At 39.0% G+C, this 19,182-nt stretch overlaps 1 protein-coding gene across 11 annotated transcripts in view; it reads right to left on the reverse strand.

The window, feature by feature from the left end:
* The window catches only part of MTHFD2L (methylenetetrahydrofolate dehydrogenase (NADP+ dependent) 2 like), a 152,471-nt gene extending 145,812 nt beyond the window's left edge, over positions 1 to 6,659 (reverse strand). For 6 of the 11 annotated variants that reach the window (XM_086405402.1, XM_086405394.1, XM_086405403.1 and 3 more), the window contains exon 1: positions 6,374 to 6,652. In XM_086405402.1, the coding sequence (XP_086261528.1) occupies positions 6,374 to 6,516 (143 nt within the window). In that variant the 5' untranslated portion in view covers positions 6,517 to 6,652. Of the gene's footprint in view, positions 1 to 4,558; positions 4,593 to 6,373 lie in introns of all 11 variants that reach the window. The other 5 variants (XM_086405398.1, XM_086405400.1, XM_086405405.1 and 2 more) reach the window with 4 other exon arrangements.
* Between the last annotated feature and the right edge of the window lie 12,523 nt (positions 6,660 to 19,182).

Genomic DNA, 19,182 nt, shown 5'->3' on the forward strand with positions numbered 1-19,182 from the left:
TGTTAAGTTTAAGGTTTTTTAAAAAACATTTCATTCCACATCCCAAATGCTATCTTACACTGTGAAGTAAAGGAATTATACTTCCATAAGTCAATAAAAAGTAAAGCAATTTTTTTTTTCCATTACGTGTGATTCTTTCATTCAATTTTGTAACTTCAGAACTCTAACCTGTAACTTAGAACATCAGTAACAACCTAAACCCCTGGAGAAGGAAATAGCAACCCAATGCAGTATTCTGGCCTGGAGAATCCATGGACAGACGAGCCTGGGGGGGCTACAGTCCATGGGGTCGCAAAAGAGTCGGACATGACTTAGTGACTCAACAACAACAACCTAAACATCCATAATTTTTGCAGAAGAAATCTTATATGCTAAGCTTTGTACTATGAGAACACTTGGGCAGTTTGTTAAATCCCATGTACATCTTCTCAGAACCATTTTTTAAAATGTTTAACATAAAATACACAGGTATACAGAAAACCAGTTTTATTGAAATATTGTTATCAAATACTTTTTTTTTAAAAAAAGCATTAAATAAAACACCTAGTGGCAAGTCTAATTACTACATAATATCAAAGAGTACTGGTGAATGTATATGTTTGGAGGTCTCTGCATCAACTGTGTTATTAATGTACCTGTATTTTTGCTGGGAATATTATAGGTTGTACTCCTATTACAGTGGTTTAAGGCAAACATTCACAATTGAAGAAAATGCTAAATTTAGTAGAGATTAGTGACCTCCCATCTAAGTTTTCTGCTGCTGCTGCTAAGTCACTTCAGTCGTGTCCAACTCTGTGCGACCCCATAGACAGCAGCCCACCAGGCTCCCCCGTCCCTGGGATTCTCCAGGCAAGAACACTGGAGTGAGTTGCCACTTCCTTCTCCAATGCAGGAAAGTGAAAAGTGAAAGTGAAGTCGCTCAGTCGTGTCCGACTCTTAGCGACCCCATGGACTACAGCCTACCAAGCTCCTCCATCCATGGGATTTTCCAGGCAAGAGTACTGGAGTGGGGTGCCATTGCCTTCTCCACCATCTAAGTTTAGGGATACTTAAATTCTATCCATGAATTCCCAAGTAAAGAGATACCCTGTATTAAGGAAATCTGACAACACAATTTTTAAGATTTATATGCAAAATCAGGTGTCTTGATTCACAAAAGTTCTGCAATTTAATAAGGATTTTCAGAACGATGATAAGCAATAGGGAAATTTATAAATTGCTTGTAGAGAAATGCACTGGATAGATCATGCAGTTTCCAACTCTGTCTTCACCATTTATTTACTGTGTTATCATGGACAAGTTATTTAATTTCCCTAAGTCCCAGTCTCCTAATCTGTTAATTGGGAATAGTAATAGTGTCTACTTCTTTCAGTTGTTATGAGGATTGAAGGACAAACTATATGTGAAAAATCTTAGCAAAATGTTTAACACAGAGTTAGGAAACATTAAATATTAATACGAATTTATTTTTCAACAATACAACTGGATTGCTTAAAGCAAGATGATATTCATTGCAGAGTTAATAAATAGCCAAAGTGGGAAAAGGAAACACCTATTTTTAAATTATAATATGCCCTCAGTTTAGAATGACAAATCTTTGAATAGTCTCTTGGTTCGAGGCATACTCTTTAATGAGAGTAATTCTAGAAACCTAAGTAGAGTTCGGATCATTAAGTGAACAAACCTGGTTGGTATGATGATGTTGACAGGAACATGACCTGCATCTGAGAGTGAATTATTTCATATTTCAAGGACTAGACATTAACCAACAGCAAAACGGTTAGGTAAATTAAGGCCACTTGACTTAATGTAATATTATGGAACCAATAAAATGTTAACAAAAACAATGGCAACACAGAAAATACCTATGATATAATATTAACAGAAGCAGCTGGATAAAACTTCTTGGATACTATCAACCTTGAAGTCTTCTTTAAAACTAATTTAAGTTTGTATTATATCCCATTCTGAACACAAATTAGTTGATATTTTTTCTGGTCCAGATTGCACTTCTTAATAGTAAACTCACTAATTACTAATCATTAATTTATCCCACTCATTGGACAGTTCAGTTTTCACCCAAGCTCCTACATCTTTAAACATCCTTCTACAACTTAATCATCCTTAAACCAAATTATTTTTAAAAATCTTCATTGAGCTCCATGGAATTTCCTGAAGAGTATGCGACCATAGAAGGTAATCTGCTGGGTTTCTTTGTTGCTACTTTTATCATCTAACTAGGGTATTAACTGGAGAAGGCAATGGCACCCCACTCTAGTACTCTCGCCTGGAAAATCCCATGGATGGAGGAGCCTGGCAGGCTGCAGTCCATGGGGTCGCTAAGAGTTGGACACGACTGAGCCACTTCACTTTCACTTTTCACTTTCCTGCATTGGAGAAGGAAATGGCAACCCACTCCAGTGTTCTTGCCTTGAGAATCCCAGGGATGGGGGAGCCTGGTGGGCTGCCATCTATGGGGTCGCACAGAGTCAGACATGAGTGAAGCGACTTAGCAGCAGCAGGGTATTAACATGAAAGAATAATATAACTACAAAGCATGTGAAAAACAAAGATTTGGGTCATTAAAGAAATTGCTAGATTATTACTAAAATCATAACTAACAAGGTCTGAGATTAGTATTAATTTTCTCTGTTCACCTGTTGATCCATTTTAATCAGAAAACTTGATTTTGGAGATATTACATTAGAACATATTATTTCTGAACAGCTGAAGCACAGATATAAAACTAAGATATGAGACAATAAATGGTGAAACATTTATGTTTTAAATTTAAAATGACATAACTGCTACAGTCCATGGACTCGCAAGGGTAGGACACGACTTAGTGACCAAACCACCAACCACCAATAACTGCTTAGAAATAAAAACTGTAACCAAATAGCTATCATAGCTCATTGTCATTAGGAGAGGTAAGGCATTAAGACTCAAAAATCACAATTTTCCAGCAAAATAAAATGTGATTTTGAGAAACTGCCCTTGCTAGCCATTGGTACAAACTCTATCTTGGTTGAAATAATTCCATGGAAAATCAGCTTCAGTAATGGTACTAAGTGGAGTCTGGGTTCTTTAAGCTTCACATGAAGATAAAATGATCTTTAAATCAATTCTATAGCAGACAGAGAAACTGAGTAAATACTAGAAGAGAGGGTCTCAAGAAAAACAAACAGGTGTACATATACAATTTGTCTTTTTAAAATTATTAAAACTATCCATCCTACGAAAGAAGAAGGTGTTAGTTGCTCAGTCGTGGCCAACTCTTTGCAACCCAATGGACTGTAGCCTGCAAGGCTTCTTTGTCCACGGGATTCTTCAGACAAGAATACTGGAGTGGGTAGCCCTTTCCTTCTCCAGGGGATCTTCCCCACCCAGGGACTGAACCTGGGTCTCCTGCATTGCAGGCAGATTCTTTACCATCTGAGCCACGAGGGAAGTCCTATAAGACATGATTATTTACATAACATAAACCAGTATCTCTTACTACTTCCAAAAATACAGGGTTTTTTAATTAAAAAAAAACAAAAACCCTTGGGATATCCATTTAGTTACTATAAATGAGTTGATGTAGTAAAGCATGGTTTGGGGAAGCCTCTGTTGGAGAATACCCGAAAATCTGCCTCGAGAACGGCATTAATATAAAAGTCTGCTGTAACCTTGCCTCCAGATGAGATAGACTGCTGCCCAGCTCCATACACTTAAAACACCGTGCCAGGCTCATATGATGTTTCACAACCCAAGCACATTTTGATTTGTAAACTTCTCACACAGCAAGGCCAAATTGGGAAAATTTAATCACCAAGAATATTTTATTTGTAACTTTTTGGCTTTTTAGGTAATTCATTTCAAGAAATAATAAGCTGCAACAAATAGAAGGGACTTATTCATTTATTTCCTTGACATTTAAATATATTTTCTTTCAATTAATAAATCTATTTTATCATGAGTAAATGGGGGAAAAACTCACTGCAAATTTTAAAGGGAAACCATTCTGAGATTAAATATTAAACAATAAATAATAATTTTGTAATTTTCAAATTCTGTTAAACACTATTCCTTGAAATTCTCTACTAAAAAAGTATTTATATGTTCCATTATAAGTATCTAATTAGCCAAAGATATGAAAGACAATCAAAAATACTTTGTTTCATTTGAGACTCTATACCAGAAACTGGTAATAAACCTGTTAATTGAAAACAGTCAATATCATTAGGGAAAGAGTTCATCAAACTCAAAGATTTACTGCAGTGAGAAAAACACTAAGGCTCATATTTCAAGTCAAGAGGATAGTGTAGGATTTAAACCACATTCACTATGAATAACTACACAACTAATGTGTCACTACATATTAACTCATTATTGACCGGGGGGATTTTTGCTGAGACTAACACCTGTGGCCAGCAATTTCTTATCAAGTGATATTGATATATCTCCAGTCAATAACATTTGGGTAACAAAAGACATATTAATACATCTCTGGTCAATAATGTGTTAAAAGAGATGACCGAGGATGGGGACAAGTGGGGAGGCAGACAGTGGCGACCTCTGGAAGATGGAATCTCTTCTCTCTGCTGGTCCTAGAAGAGAAAAGAGACACCAATGAGCATCAACACACTGTCCGGATTTCTCCCCACCCGAGACCCATCAGTCCACAGGTGTTTCTCAACCTTACAGCCAACTTCATCTTCATATACAGTACTTAGTGACAAGGGGATGTCAAAATGCCACCTATCCTAACCTAACTAGTGCTGCCTTGAAAAAATAAAAATCTATCAAAGGTATTACTTATTTCTATACAGCTATAATCTGAAAGCAGCTGGGTTGAAAGTAACACTTCTTTATTTACATTAAAAATAGCTTTCCAAAATTATTCCAGTCAATTATTTTAAATTATAAAAGACATAAATTCAATTTAAAAACCTCTGAATTATCCGTGTGTGTATCTGCATGTGTGTGTGACGACAAGTGGCTTGAACGAGATAGTTAGGTTTTTAGCTGTTACGGTTCTCATTCAGTGTATTGATACCTGGAGAAGACAGGATGATCTGACAAAGGGAAATTAACCAACTTACACAATTTGAAAAAGGTTATCTTCACTCTGGGAAGAAGCCCTAAAATAACTCAAATTCAGCAAATAATTATCTAAATAGTGTGACTGTGGTGCATTAATTCCTTCAATTCTGTAATGCAAAGAGAATTCTACAGAATCTGCTTTTCCTAGGTTGCAGAGTTTGTATCCAAACCAACTGGTAATTTTTTTCAGACACAATGAGAGCTGCCACAATCAGAACTGTGAGTCATTGTTATTTTCTCACATATTCTCTGGAAGACAAACAGCAGTCATTACAAACTAAGTCCAAAGTAAACCCTATAGGATTTTTTTTTTTTTTTACTTCAATCACGCCAAGACTAAGATCCAAATATATACAATGAAGAGTTAATCAATTTAAGTTAAATAAGCAGTCATTATGTTTCCTCATTATTGATCTTTCCTTTCTTCCGGCATAGTGCTGGACATGGGGCTACAAAAAGACAAGTAAGGCACAATCTCTGGCCACGTAAAACTGCAGTTACAGAACGTTATTGAAATTCCTGTAAGTCTGAAAACAAATGGACTCACTGGCTCTGGGTTCAAAGAAATTATTCTTAGCTTCTTAGATCGAGTTTGTATAATAGCTATAAGTAACGGACGGACGGACAAAGCTTACCATTTGTACAGAACAGTTAAAACCTACTCGCAATCTGCTAGCCAGCAACAAGAGATGCAGTGAATCTAAGATTGATCATGTCAATCTAAGACTGCAGACATTTGGGAAGCGCCATACAGAGAAACACGGAAAAGTCAAGATTAATGTCTGATTTTGTGAAATCATTAAGAACTGTAGAGCTGGAAAAGATCTCAGTATTACCACCAACAAAGAAATTCATAAACTCTAAACCATCTGGCCACTGCCCACTCCTTTGTTTACAAAATACAGCCGTAACCAAAATCAAACAAATGCTTCAAACAAGCAGACCACGTGTTTTTAAGGCCCCTTTTCTCTGGGTCTCAAAGGTCTTCCTCAGTCACTCAACTGCACCCGCTGCAAACATGGAACGTTCCAGTGTGCGCAGAGAACATCCAAGTTGCCCGATTTGAGGCGGATGCGACCAGCCGGCCTGGCCTGCAAGGCCAAGTTCGGAGCGAAGACAGGCCTCGCCCCCGACCCGCCGCGCGGCTGCCCTGGAGCCCCGGGTCACACGCGCGAGGCCTCGCCCGCGCCAGCTGCAGGCGCCCGGCCGCCCCTCCCACAGCCACTGGCTTCGCACCCGGGAGCGCCCACCCTAGAGGAGGTCGAGCGTTCGGGGGCGCTCATACCTCATGCCGCTGCTCCGAAAGCCCCGGAACGCCTGCCCCGCCGCTCCCGGCGCCGCGAAGGGCGACTCCGCGATCCGGCTCAGCGCCGACACTCGGCCCAGGCGGCCGCGGAGCAGCCAGAAGCCGCGGGCCACCACTGTCATGGCCGCGAAAGCCGGCTCCCCGACAGAGGCACCACCTCCGCCGCTCCGGTTCTCACAGCTCCAGGCCGGACTCCGCCCCCACCCGGCTCGGCGGGAGAGCGAGTCTCACCAGCCGAGGGCTCCCGGGGGCACCTTGCAGGGGCGGGGCTAGAAGCTGAGTTCAGGGCCGGGGGCGGGGCTGAAGGACCCGAGCCCTGTACCGTCATGGGGCGGGGCCGGGACCCGAGCCCCAGGCTGGACTAGCACGTGCGTCGGAAGGCAGCAGTTTGCGGTATGGCCTGGTGGCGACGCGGTTTCTCTTGCACTGGGCACGCTGCTGATGTGCCCATAGCAAGAACATAGGGAAAGCGTCTAAACCAATCAGTTCAAGCAGCACGCTCCCTTTCTCCCAAACCATTGCTCTGCTCCGCAGCTGCCCAGGCTACTGGTGACTTCATTTAAAGCAGGAAGGATATATACAGATTCTGTCTTCCTTAGTGAGACCTTGGGATACCTTTCTCCTGAGAGCAGAAGAAAGAAAGACAAATGTGAATGTGTGGAGGGAGGAGGGATACCTGGCTGAACAAGGCTTGGACCTAAGAATTTCTGTTGCTCTACCTTATCATTTCCACTTTGGAGAGGAAAACCTGTCATTCATTTTCTGGAGTCTATGATCAAACTTACACTACCTAGGAACCTTTGTTATGTGGTGAATTTGTAGTGAGAAAACAAAATAGCAGCTTCCTTTAAAAAGTAAAAATCAGACTGGCCTTTTTTTATGCTGAGATGTAGTAGAAGATGAACTGAGTTATGCTTTTATTTGAGCAAAAATCAACTTGAATCAGACAGCATCCAACCAAGCAGAAAGTTCTAAGGAGCATGTCTTTCACAAAAGGAAAGACTTGTAGGCAGAAGGGAGCAGAAGTTATATTAGACAATAAGTGGTTTCGTTTGGCTATTGAAAGGTTACTTTCCTTTAAAACTGCAGATCTATCAGACCTACTACCTAACTAGTGATAAGAAGAAGAAAGAAACAGAACTACCTTCATGCCCTTAAATTAAGTATTGTTTTTTAAGTTTTTCTTGTAGTCCAGCTTAAAGATAATGCAAAATATAGAAAAAGTTGTGCACAAAATGAAAAATACATAATTTGGAAAGTTAAATATATTTTCTGTATTAAAAACCAGGATTATGTTTATGAATTGTTACATTCATTAAATTAAAAGGAATAAAAATTATCAATAATAATAGCTAACAGTTTCTGTAGGTTTACTCTGTTCAAGGCATTCATTCTTTACATGGATTGCTTCATTTAATCCTGACAATAATTCTCTGAGAAAGATCCTCTTGGATTCTCATTTTACATATGATAAATTTGATCTGTGAAGAAATTAAGAAACTTGCCCAAAGCTACAAGTCTAGGAAGTGGTACATTCAAAATTCAAAGAAAGGCACTTTGATTCTGTAGGTTAAAAGAATAATAATAATCATCCATGGGACAAAGAAGACATGAGAAGGGAAAATGAACAGATAATTTATCAAAATTTGAGGAAAGCAGCCAAAGAAGTACTTCTGGAGAAATCAGTAGCCTTAAATGCTTATTTTAGATAAAAGTCTAAAATCAATGGTCTAATAATCTCTAGGTCTGTCCATGTTACTACAAATGGCATGGATTTATTCTTTTTTATGGCTGGGTAATATTCCATTTTATATATGTACCACAACCCACTCCAGTATTCTTGCCTGGAGAATCCCATGGACAGAGGAGCCTGGTGGGCTACAGTCCACAGGGTTGCAAAGAGTCAGACACAACTGAGCAACTTCACTTTCATTTTCACATCTTATTTATCCATTCCTCTGTTGATGGACATTTAGGTTGCTTTCATGTCTTGGCTATTGTAAATAGCACTGCAATGAACATTGGGGTGCATGTTTCTTTTTGATTTATAGTTTTTTGTGGACATGGGGCTTCCCAGGTGATACAGTGGTAAAAGAACCCACCTGCTAAAGCAGGAGATACAAGAGATGAGAGTTTGATCCTGAGGTTAGGATGATCCCCTGGAGTGGGAATGGCAACCTGCCCCAGTATTCTTGCTTGGAAAATTCCATGGACAGAGGAGCCTGGTCGGCTACAGTCCATGGGATTCCAAGAGTCAGACACAACTGAGCAACTGAGAACACAAGCACAGATATATGCCGAGGAGTGTGATTGCTAGATTATATGGTAGTCCTGTTTTTAGTGTTTTGAGGACTCTCCATACTGTTCTCCATAGTGGCTATTCCAGTTTACATTCCCACCAGCAGTATAGGAGGTTTCCCTTTTCTCTACACGCTCTTCAGCACTTACTGTTTGTAAACTTTTTGGTGATGGCTCTTCTGACCCATATGAAATGATACCTAGACTCACAGACTTTGGAAATAAACTTATGGTTACTAAAGGAGAAATGTGGCAGGGAGGGATAAACTAGAAATTTGGGATTAACGTATATATACTACCCTATATAAAATAGATAATCAACAAGGACCTACTGTATAACACAGGGGACTCTAATCAACAGTCTATAGTGACATATATGGGAATGGATATATGTAAAACTTAATTACTTGCTGTACATCTAAAACTAACACAATATTGTAAGCCAACTGTACTCCAATATAAAATAAAAATTAAAAATTTAATAAAATCAATGGTCTGAGCTTCTACAAATTAGAAAAATAAGAACAGTTGAGCTAAAAATAAGAGCTAAATTAAATAGAAAACAGAAAAACAGCAGATGAAATTAATATTATCAAAAGCGAATTTTGAGAATTAATACAATTGATAAAATTGTAAGACTAATTAAAGGAAAAGAGCATGCATTCCTATTCTCATTCCTACATGTTTTGCTGAGTGTCAAGACTAGACCCTGACCACTTTTTACCTGGGCCATTTCTCAGGAGTCTTTTTTTTTTTTTTTAATATTTTCTTATATTTAAAGAAACTAGTATATATTTATTTTAAATATTTATTTATTTATCTGCACCAGCTCTAGTTGCAGCATGCTAACAAACTCAGGCCCCCTGAATTGGGATCATGGAGTGTTAGCCACTGGACCACCAAGCAGTTCCACATCTCTCATGAGTTTCCATGCAGCCGGTAACTCTGAGCGATGAGGTAATGACTCCCTGTGTACAAAGAGAATGCTTGCTTACTGCTTGCCTTAAAGGGATGAGATCCTTAAGCTCAGAGTTCCTTGTCTGTGGTGCAACAGCCGACTACACATGCAGGCTTCATCTGGTCTTCCATGTCATCCTGTGGTACGTGGGCTCAGGAAAATGGAACAATGATGCTAATGCTCCAGCAACTACTTTTTTGGCCGATAACATTTGCTCATCTATTGGAAGGTTTATTTCTGAGCTCTCTCTTCTCTTCCATTGTTCTGCGTGTCTGCTTTATGCCGCCATCACATCTTTTGATAACTGTGGCTTTGTATCAGAGAGTATGAAACCTCCAACTTTGTTCTTCCTTTTCAAGATTGTTTTGGCTACTCAAGGCCCCTTAAGATTCCATATGAATTTTAGAATAGGTTTTTCTGCTGCTTCTAAAAATGGCATTGGGACTTTGATAGATATTGCATTAAATCTGCCGGAGAAGGCAATGGCACCCCACTCCAGTACTCTTGCCTGGAAAATCCCATGGACGGAGGAGCCTGGTGGGCTGCAGTTCATGGGGTTGCTAAGAGTCGGACACGACTGAGCGACTTCACTTTCACTTTTCACTTTCATGCATTGGAGAAGGAAGTGGCAACCCACTCCAGTGTTCTTGCCTGGAGAATCCCAGGGACGGGGGAGCCTGGTGGGCTGCTGTCTCTGGGGTCGCACAGAGTCAGACACGACTGAAGTGACTTAGTAGCAGCAGCAGCAGCAGCAAGTCTTCCAATCCATGAACACATGATATCTTTCCATCTATTTATGTCTCCTCTGATTTCCTTCAGCAACATTTTGCAATTTTCAGTGTAAAGTCCTTCTTGGTTGGGTTTAAATATTTTATACTTTTTGGTGCTATTGTAAATGGAAATATTTCTTCATTTCCTTTTTGGATAGGTCATTTTTGATAACTACTTTTGCTGTAACAAATTTCTTGTCTCTCTTCAGGAGTCTCATGTCTTCTGTAAGTTTTCATGAAACTGTAGAGGACTAATTTATTAGATTGTAGATAGGGCTCAATGGAGAAGGCAATGGCACCCCACTCCAGTACTCTTGCCTGGAGAATCCCATGGGTGCAGGAGCCTGGTGGGCTGCAGTCCATGGGGTTGCTAAGAGTCAGACATGACTGAGCGACTTCACATTCACTTTTCACTTTCATGCATTGATTGGAGAAGGAAATGGCAACCCACTCCAGTTTTCTTGCCTGGAGAATCCCAGGGACAGAGGAGCCTGGTGGGCTGCCGTCTATGGGGTTGCACAGAGTTGGACACGACTGAAGTGACTTAGCAGCAGCAGCAGCAGATAGGGCTCAATTACTTATGTATTTGGCCACCGAAATAAAATAGGCAAATTTCTTTAAAAACACAAATCATCAAAAATTGACCCCAAAAGAAATTTAAAAATTGAATAATTCCATGAAAAAATCAAGTTACTAATTGTCTTCTGACAAAGAATCTTTAGTCTTCAGTGGACTTTACTGATGATTTCTCTCAAATATTTAAGAAATCAATAGTAACAATATTATGCAAGTCTCTCAGAAAATAGAAGAGGAAGGAACCTTCCCAACTCATTTATAAGGCCACTAGTACCCTGGTGTTGAAACATTACAAGACACTACAGACCAATATCCCTCAATAACACAGTAACAGAAAATTTCAAATACACTAGCAAATTTAATAAAACAATATAAAAAAGGCAATCTATCATGACCAAGTGAGGTTTATCCTGGGCATGTAAATCTGGTTTAACACTCAGAACCAATCAATTCAATTTACTATAACAACAGATTGAAAAAAAAAAACAAAACAGTAATGAGCTCAATAGATGTAGAAAAAATATTTGACAGAATTCAACATTCATCCATGAAAAAAGAATTTAAAACTTGCAAAAAATTGTAAATCGAGGGATATTCATCAAGCTTATAAAGGATGTCTATGAAAACCCACAGATAATGATTATTTCATGGTGAGAGATGCGTAAGTTTAACACAAGGCAATAAGGTCTGTTTCCACAGTTTCTAATTTTTACTACTTGTCTGTGGCTGACTCTAAAAGGTTACAAAAGAACTTTTGAAGGTGACAAAAATGTTCTATATTTTGATTGTGGTATGGTACACAGTCTATTCATTTGTCAAAACCGAAATGGGAACATTTTATTGTATGTAAATTTTTCAATTAAAATTGACTAAATATAGGGCTTAAGCATTTTCTGATTCTCCTTAGAAGTAATCCACATTCCTCAATAAGAAGCATTTTAGATATACAGATATATGTAGATAGATATCAATAGATCAGTAGATCTAGTAGATCTACTAGATAGATCTATAGCATAGTGATAGCTATATACCCATCCACCACTCAAGATGAAAGTGAAAGTGAAAGTGAAGTCGCTCAGTCGTCTCCGACTCTTTGCGACCCCATGGACTGTAGTCTACCAGGCTTCTCTGTCTATGAGATTTTCCAGGCAAGAGTACTCGAGTGTGTTGCCATTTCCTTCTCCAGGGGATCTTTCTGACCCAGGGATCAAACCCAGGTCTCCTGCATTGCAGGCAGACGCTTTAACCTCTGAGCCACCATTAATTTGGCCACTAGAGGGAGCCAATGTTTCATGAATACCAAAGTTTGGCACTGATTTTAGTGACCCTATGGTCCTTTGCCCGCCAGTGGGATTCTCTGGGCAGAAATACTGGAATGGGTTGCCATGCCCTCCTCCAGGGGATTTTCCCGACTCGGGAATCGAACCCGCATCTCTTAAGTCTCCTGCATTGGCAGGCAGATTCTATACCACTAGCACCTTCTGGGAAGCCTCTATTAAAAAAGCACTGAATGTAAATTCACAGAAAATAATGAATATGAAAAGGTTTTATAAGATGTATAAGAAATTTTAATAGGATTTGGTAAAATCTTTGCTGGCCATAATAGTACAGGAAATAAAAATATCACTTGTGAAAGAGATGAAACTTCTTTCAGGTATTTAAATAGTAAACCTGATTTTGACTCTCATCTAGATGTTGTGGGTCATTTAAACATAACCTGAGATTATTTCTTTAAAAAACAAAGGTTATAAAGTTATACATGTTCATTACAAAAAACTTGAAAGTTACAGAAAATCTGAATGAAAGAAAAGAACAAGGAAGAGAATAAGAATCAAAAGTATTATCGTCACCATTCTCACGGTGTGCAAATCCAAATGCTATAAAAATTTGGGTGTATTGTCCCAGAGATTTTAGTGTACATCTTATTTTTACTTGATTGTAACCACAAATAACACAAAGTTAAAATGTAACCACTATTTGCTATCTTAACCATAAAAATGAAGTATAAATTGAATCTTATTACATAGTATAGAAAGCTCATAACTACATTAACTATGTTCTTTGACATGCTTTTAAACAGTAATCAATGTTAAAAATTACAATAACGGTTATAGTACTTAGTAGTCACATTAAATGGCCCTTTTGTGGCTCTAACTTTCTTAAGCAGAAATTGTGAGTCATTACAACTGGAAATGGGGCAGGCAGTGGATGGCAAAATCCTTTTTCCTTATCCTAAATGATCTCCATTTAATTTGTTACAGGGAAAAAAAGTATAATTTATGAACAAGAAAGTCTCAGATGGGAAGCACATTTTAAATTTATTTACACATTGGAGATCCAACCAGTCCATTCTAAAGGAGATCAGTTCTGGATGTTCATTGGAAGGACTGATGTTGAAGCTGAAACTCCAGTACTTTGGCCACCTGATGCGAAGAGCTGACTCATTTGAAAAGACCCTGATACTGGGAAAGATAGAGGGCAGGAAGAGAAGGGGACGACAGAGGATGAGATGGTTGGGTGGCATCACCAACTCAATGGACATGAATCTGGGTAAACTCTGGGAGTTGGTGATGGACAGGGAGGACTGGCATGCTGTGGTTCATGGGGTTGCAAAGAGTCAGACACAACTGAGTGACTGAACTGAACTGAATATATCGGGCATGTGGTATATTTCCAAAGAAACTGTACATGCATTCCCACTCAGCTTTTCCTTGCCGTATACCAATAATATATTCATGATTAAGTGGAAGGCACAATGAAATGGATGATAAACAGTAAGTTTTGAGCTTTGTTGGAATTATGTATCTTTTATTAAGATCCATTTGGCACAAATGAGTTATATGTAGATTTTAACTAATGGAGGGGATAAAGGGGACAGAGTTAATGTGAATGTTAGCAATTACATGAAAATAAATTGTGTCCACTAATGTTTCAGTTCAGTTCAGTTCAGTTGCTGAAAGCTTTATATCTTCCAGGTATGTTCTGCTGCTGCTGCTGCTGCTGCTCCTCTAAGTCGCTTCAGTCGTGTCCGACTCTGTGCAACCCCATAGATGGCAGCCCACCAGGCTCCTCTGTCCCTGGGATTCTCCAGGCAAGAACACTGGAGTGGGTTGCCATTTCCTTCTCCAATGCATGCATGCATGCTAAGTCGCTTCAGTTGTCTCTGACTCTGTGCAACCCTATGGACAGCAGCCCACCAGTCTCCTCCATCCACAGGATTCTGTAGGCAAGAATACTGGGGTGGGTTGCTATTTCCTTCTCCACCAGGTATGTTCAGTACTGTGTTATTTGTATTAACTTTTTTAATTTAATATATACAACAGCTTTATAAGGGTTTAAGCAGAACTGTTTTCCTTCTCATTTTATAAATACAGAATCTGAAGCTCTGAGAAGTTAACTTTTTCTAAGTCAGAACTGTTCAGTTCAGTTCAGTCGCTCAGTTGTGTCCGACTCTTTGCAACCCCATGAATTGCAGCACGCCAGGCCTCCCTGTCCATCACCAACTCCCGGAGTTCACTCAAACTCACCTCCATCGAGTCGGTGATGCCATCCAGCCATCTCATCCTCTGTCGTCCCCTTCTCCTTCTGCCCCCAGTCCCTCCCAGCATCAGAGTCTTTTCCAATGAGTTAGCTCTTCACCTGAGGTGGCCAAAGTACTGGAGTTTCAGCTTCAGCATCATTCCTTCCAAAGAAATCCCAGGGCTGATCTCCTTCAGAATGGACTGTTGGATCTTCTGGCAGTCCAAGGGACTCTCAAGAGTCTTCTCCAACACCACAGTTCAAAAGCATCAATTCTTTGGCGCTCAGCTTTCTTCACAGTCCAACTCTCACATCCATACATGACCACAGGAAGAACCATAGCCTTGACTAGACGAACCTTTGTTGGCAAAGTAATGTCTCTGCTTTTGAATATGCAATACATTCTTAAATAACTGTGGTTATGTTATACATTAATTTAATGTACATTTCTCACTTCATGTTTTTCTGGTAATGACATTGCTTGCTGTTTATTTTATATTTATAGTTTATTTTATATTTATATTTAGACTATGGAAATGATGTTAGACAAAAAGCAAATTCCAGAAATTTTCTTATTTGTGTTTGAAATGGGTCATAAACAGTGGTGACAACTGGCAACATCAACAATACACTTGACCCGGGGGCTGCTAACAAATTTACAGCGGAGTGGTGATTCAAGAAGTTTTGCAAAGGAAATAAGAGCCTTGAAGATGAGGAGCACAGTGGCTGGCCACTGGAAGTTGACAACAATCGATTGAGAGCTCTCTATCATTGATACTGATTCTCTTACAGTTACATGAGAAGTTGCTGAGGAACTCAACATTGACCGTTCTAAGGTTGTTTGGCATTTGCAGCAAATTGGAATGGTGAAACACTTGATAGCTGGGTGCCTCATGAGCTGACTGCAAAAAAAAAAAAAAAATCATCTTTTTGAAGTGTCTTCTCTTATTCCATGCAACAGCAATGAACCATTTCTTGATTGGATTGAGACATGTGATGAAAAGTGGATTTTATACCACAGCCTTCTATGACTAGCTCAGTGGCTGGACCAAGAAGAAGTTGCAAAGCACTTCCCCATACCAAACTTGCACCAAAAGAAGGTCATGGTCACTGTTTGGTGATCTATTGCTGGTCCGATCCACAACAGCTTTCTGAATCCTGGCAAAACCATTGTGTCTGAGAAGTATGCTCAGCAGATCGGTGAGATGCACTGAAAACTACAATGCACGCAGCTGGTCTTGGTCAACAGAAAGGGCCCGATTCTTCTCCACAACGAAGCCTGACAGCACACTGCACAGCCAACAGGACAACTTTTTGCAGGGAAAATGCTTCCACAACCAGCAGGATGTAGAAAATGCTTTTCAAGAATCTGTCATATCTCGAAGCATGTACTTTTATGCTACAGGAATAAATAAACTGTTCTCATTGGCAAAAATATGTTGATTTTAATGGTTCCTATTTTGATTAATAAAAATGTGTGTGAGCCTAGTTATAATGATTTAAAATTCACAGTCTGAAATCACACTTTCATTTGCACCAACCCTGATAGAATGTTTCTAAAGTTGAGGTTCACGCATAAGCCTGGTCTGGCTATAACAGAAATACCTTTGACCGACACATTCCTATTTTCCAGTAACTACACGTAAAAAACTCGCTTAACGCAGTTTTGCCACTTTAAGATGTATCACTAGCACCATGTTGTATTCAAAGAAATCCAAAGAAATGATTTAAAATAATTGATAGTTACTTCAGTCCCTGAAAGCAACTCCAACGTATAGTATCTTTCCTAACACAAACCAAAGATGAATGTCTTAGTTTAAATCTACTACTTTATCAAATAACAATAAAGGGAGTAAACCTTGTAAACCACTATTTATATTTTTGTACCTGTATCATTATTTGTATACACAAATAATTGTAGTATATTAATTGGTTCTTATAAGACACCTTTCTGGTACCATATCTGAGTGGATACAAAACTCTTAACCTCTAAAATTAGAAGACAGTAAAGCACATCCTCATGGTGTTCTTTATTAATGGTTTTTAACTGGTGTGGTGCAAAAAGAAGCAAATTTAGGAATCATGCCTTAAAGCACAGAATGGCGAACACTGTGTTGCATTTACTTATGAATATACAAATACAGTGATTTAAAATTTTTATTAATAACTATTCAGCACATACCATCTGCCTATATTAATAAATTGACAATAGATTAAATTATCTGTAGTTATTACTAAAGATGGATTAAGCACTTATTCTAGATTTTTAAAGCTCTTGACACAATATGATTGTACTTTCACTGTTGGGGGGGTAAAGAGCTCAAGAAACCATTTCAGAACTAAAAATATGCAAAAAATCAAATGAATGGCAAATGGAATCAAAAACAGTTTTTAATACTATTTAAAAGAAAACATTAGAAGACAGCTTAAATAAGACAGTGTCAAAAATGCTGCCAACTGAATACTACAAACAAGCAGTCACGAAGTCACTGCTGATGCTGAACCAGATAGATTTCATCCACGTCAAGGGGTCTGCTTCCAAGAGTGAAATGGGAGAATTGAGCATGCCTGATTCATTTTTTCCAAATAAGGCAAGATATTTCTACACTGAACAGAATCAAAAGGGATGATAGAGACTAGGAATGTTGTGCAAATTGAACTAGTTCAATTTAAAAAGAAATGAGAAGGGTGGAAAAGTATTCCCCCAATAGATATTTCTAAAATATTAAAAATAGCAACAGTAACAACCTATATGTATAATAGGAGTCAAAAGTCAACATAATGCCTAATGGTTAAAAAATAGAAGGAATAGATAGAAAGGCTGAACTTGAGACAAGGATGTCTGGAACCACTATTATTATATAACAGAATTTGGGATGTAGACAATGCAATTAGACAGGGGAAAGAAATTACATACAGTAATTAGAGCAAAAGAAACAAAAGATGAGAAGAACCTTGACTATATCTATATAGAACTTCTTAAAACTAATAATGATCCATTCCAACAATAAAGTAGTATAGCACACATCTTTCTGCATGTGCATTAAGTCACTTCAGTCGTGTTTGACTCTTTGCAACAGTATTCCATGGAATTCTTCAGGCAAGAATACTGGAATGGGTTGCCATGCCCTCCTCCAGGAGATCTTTCCAACCCAGGGATCAAATCCCCATCTCTTATGTCTCCTGCATTGGTAGGCAGGTTCTTTACCACTAGTGCCATCTAGGAAGCCCTCATATCTCTCTACCTCTAGGGAAACATTTAAAAATACTTGCTGAAATTGAACAGTCACCAAAATGTATTTTTACACAAAGCAAACAAAGTGCATAACAGCATGCATGGTATCCCCCATGTTTACCATAAAAAAAAGAAACATGAACAGACAGCATAAACACGTGCTAATTTGGCTATAGAATATATTTTCCAAGACATCTACACACAGAAAATTGATTTTTCTTTTTTTTTTTGCAAAAAAGTGTTTTCTGGGAAAGAGAAACAAAGATCTTGAACGAGAAGGAGAGATTCAGGTGTCATTTATTAACTGTATAACCCTTTCTTACCATTTGAATTTTTATGATGTACACGTATGTTTTTCTTCAATGACTAAATATAACCAGTTTAACTATTCAATCAGTTCAGTTCAGTTCAGTTGCTCAGTCGTGTCTGACTCTTTGTGACCCTGTGAATTGCAGCACACCAGGCCTACCTGTCCATCACCAACTCCCAGAGTTCACACTCAAACTCACGTCCATTGAGTCAGTGATGCCATCCAGCCATCTCATCCTCTGTCGTCCCCTTCTCCTTCTGCCCCCAGTCCCTCCCAGCATCAGAGTCTTTTCCAATGAGTCAACTCTTCACATGAGGTAGCCAAAGTACTGGAGTTTCAGCTTTAGCATCATTCCTTCCAAAGAAATCCCAGGGCTGATCTCCTTTAGAATGGACTGGTTGGATCTCCTTGCAGTCCAAGGGACTCTCAAGAGTCTTCTCCAACACCACAGTTCAAAAGCATCAATTCTTTGGCGCTCAGCTTTCTTCACAGTCCAACTCTCACATCCATACATGACTACTGGAAAAACAATAGCCTTGACTAGACAGACCTTAGTTGGCAAAGTAATGTCTCTGCTTTTGAATATGCTATCTAGGTTGGTCATAACTTTCCTTCCAAGGAGTAAGCGTCTTTTAATTTCATGGCTGCAGTCACCATCTGCAGTGATTTTGGAGCCCAGAAAAATAAAGTCTGCCACTGTTTCCACTGTTTCCCCATCTATTTGCCATGAAGTGATGGGACCAGATGCCATGATCTTAGTTTTCTGAATGTTAAGCTTTAAGCCAACTTTTTCACTCTCCTCTTTCATTTTCATCAAGAGGCTTTTTAGTTCTTCTTCACTTTCTGCCATAAGAGTGGTGTCATCTGCATATCTGAGGTTATTGATATTTCTCCCAGCAATCTTCATTCCAGTTTGTGCTTCTTCTAGCCCAGTGTTTCTCATGATGTACCTTGCATATAAGTTAAATAAGCAGGGTGACAATATACAGCTTTGACATACTCCTTTTCCTATTTGGAACCAGTCTGTTGTTCCATGTCCAGTTCTAACTGTTGCTTCCTGACCTGCGTATAGATTTCTCAAGAGGAAGGTCAGGTGGTCTGGTATTCCCATCTCTTTCAGAA

The sequence above is a fragment of the Bos grunniens genome, chromosome 6, assembly GCF_055505025.1.
Source record: "Bos grunniens cultivar Pamir isolate PY7600 chromosome 6, Bosgru_T2T1.0, whole genome shotgun sequence".
NCBI classification, from domain to species: Eukaryota; Metazoa; Chordata; class Mammalia; order Artiodactyla; family Bovidae; genus Bos; species Bos grunniens.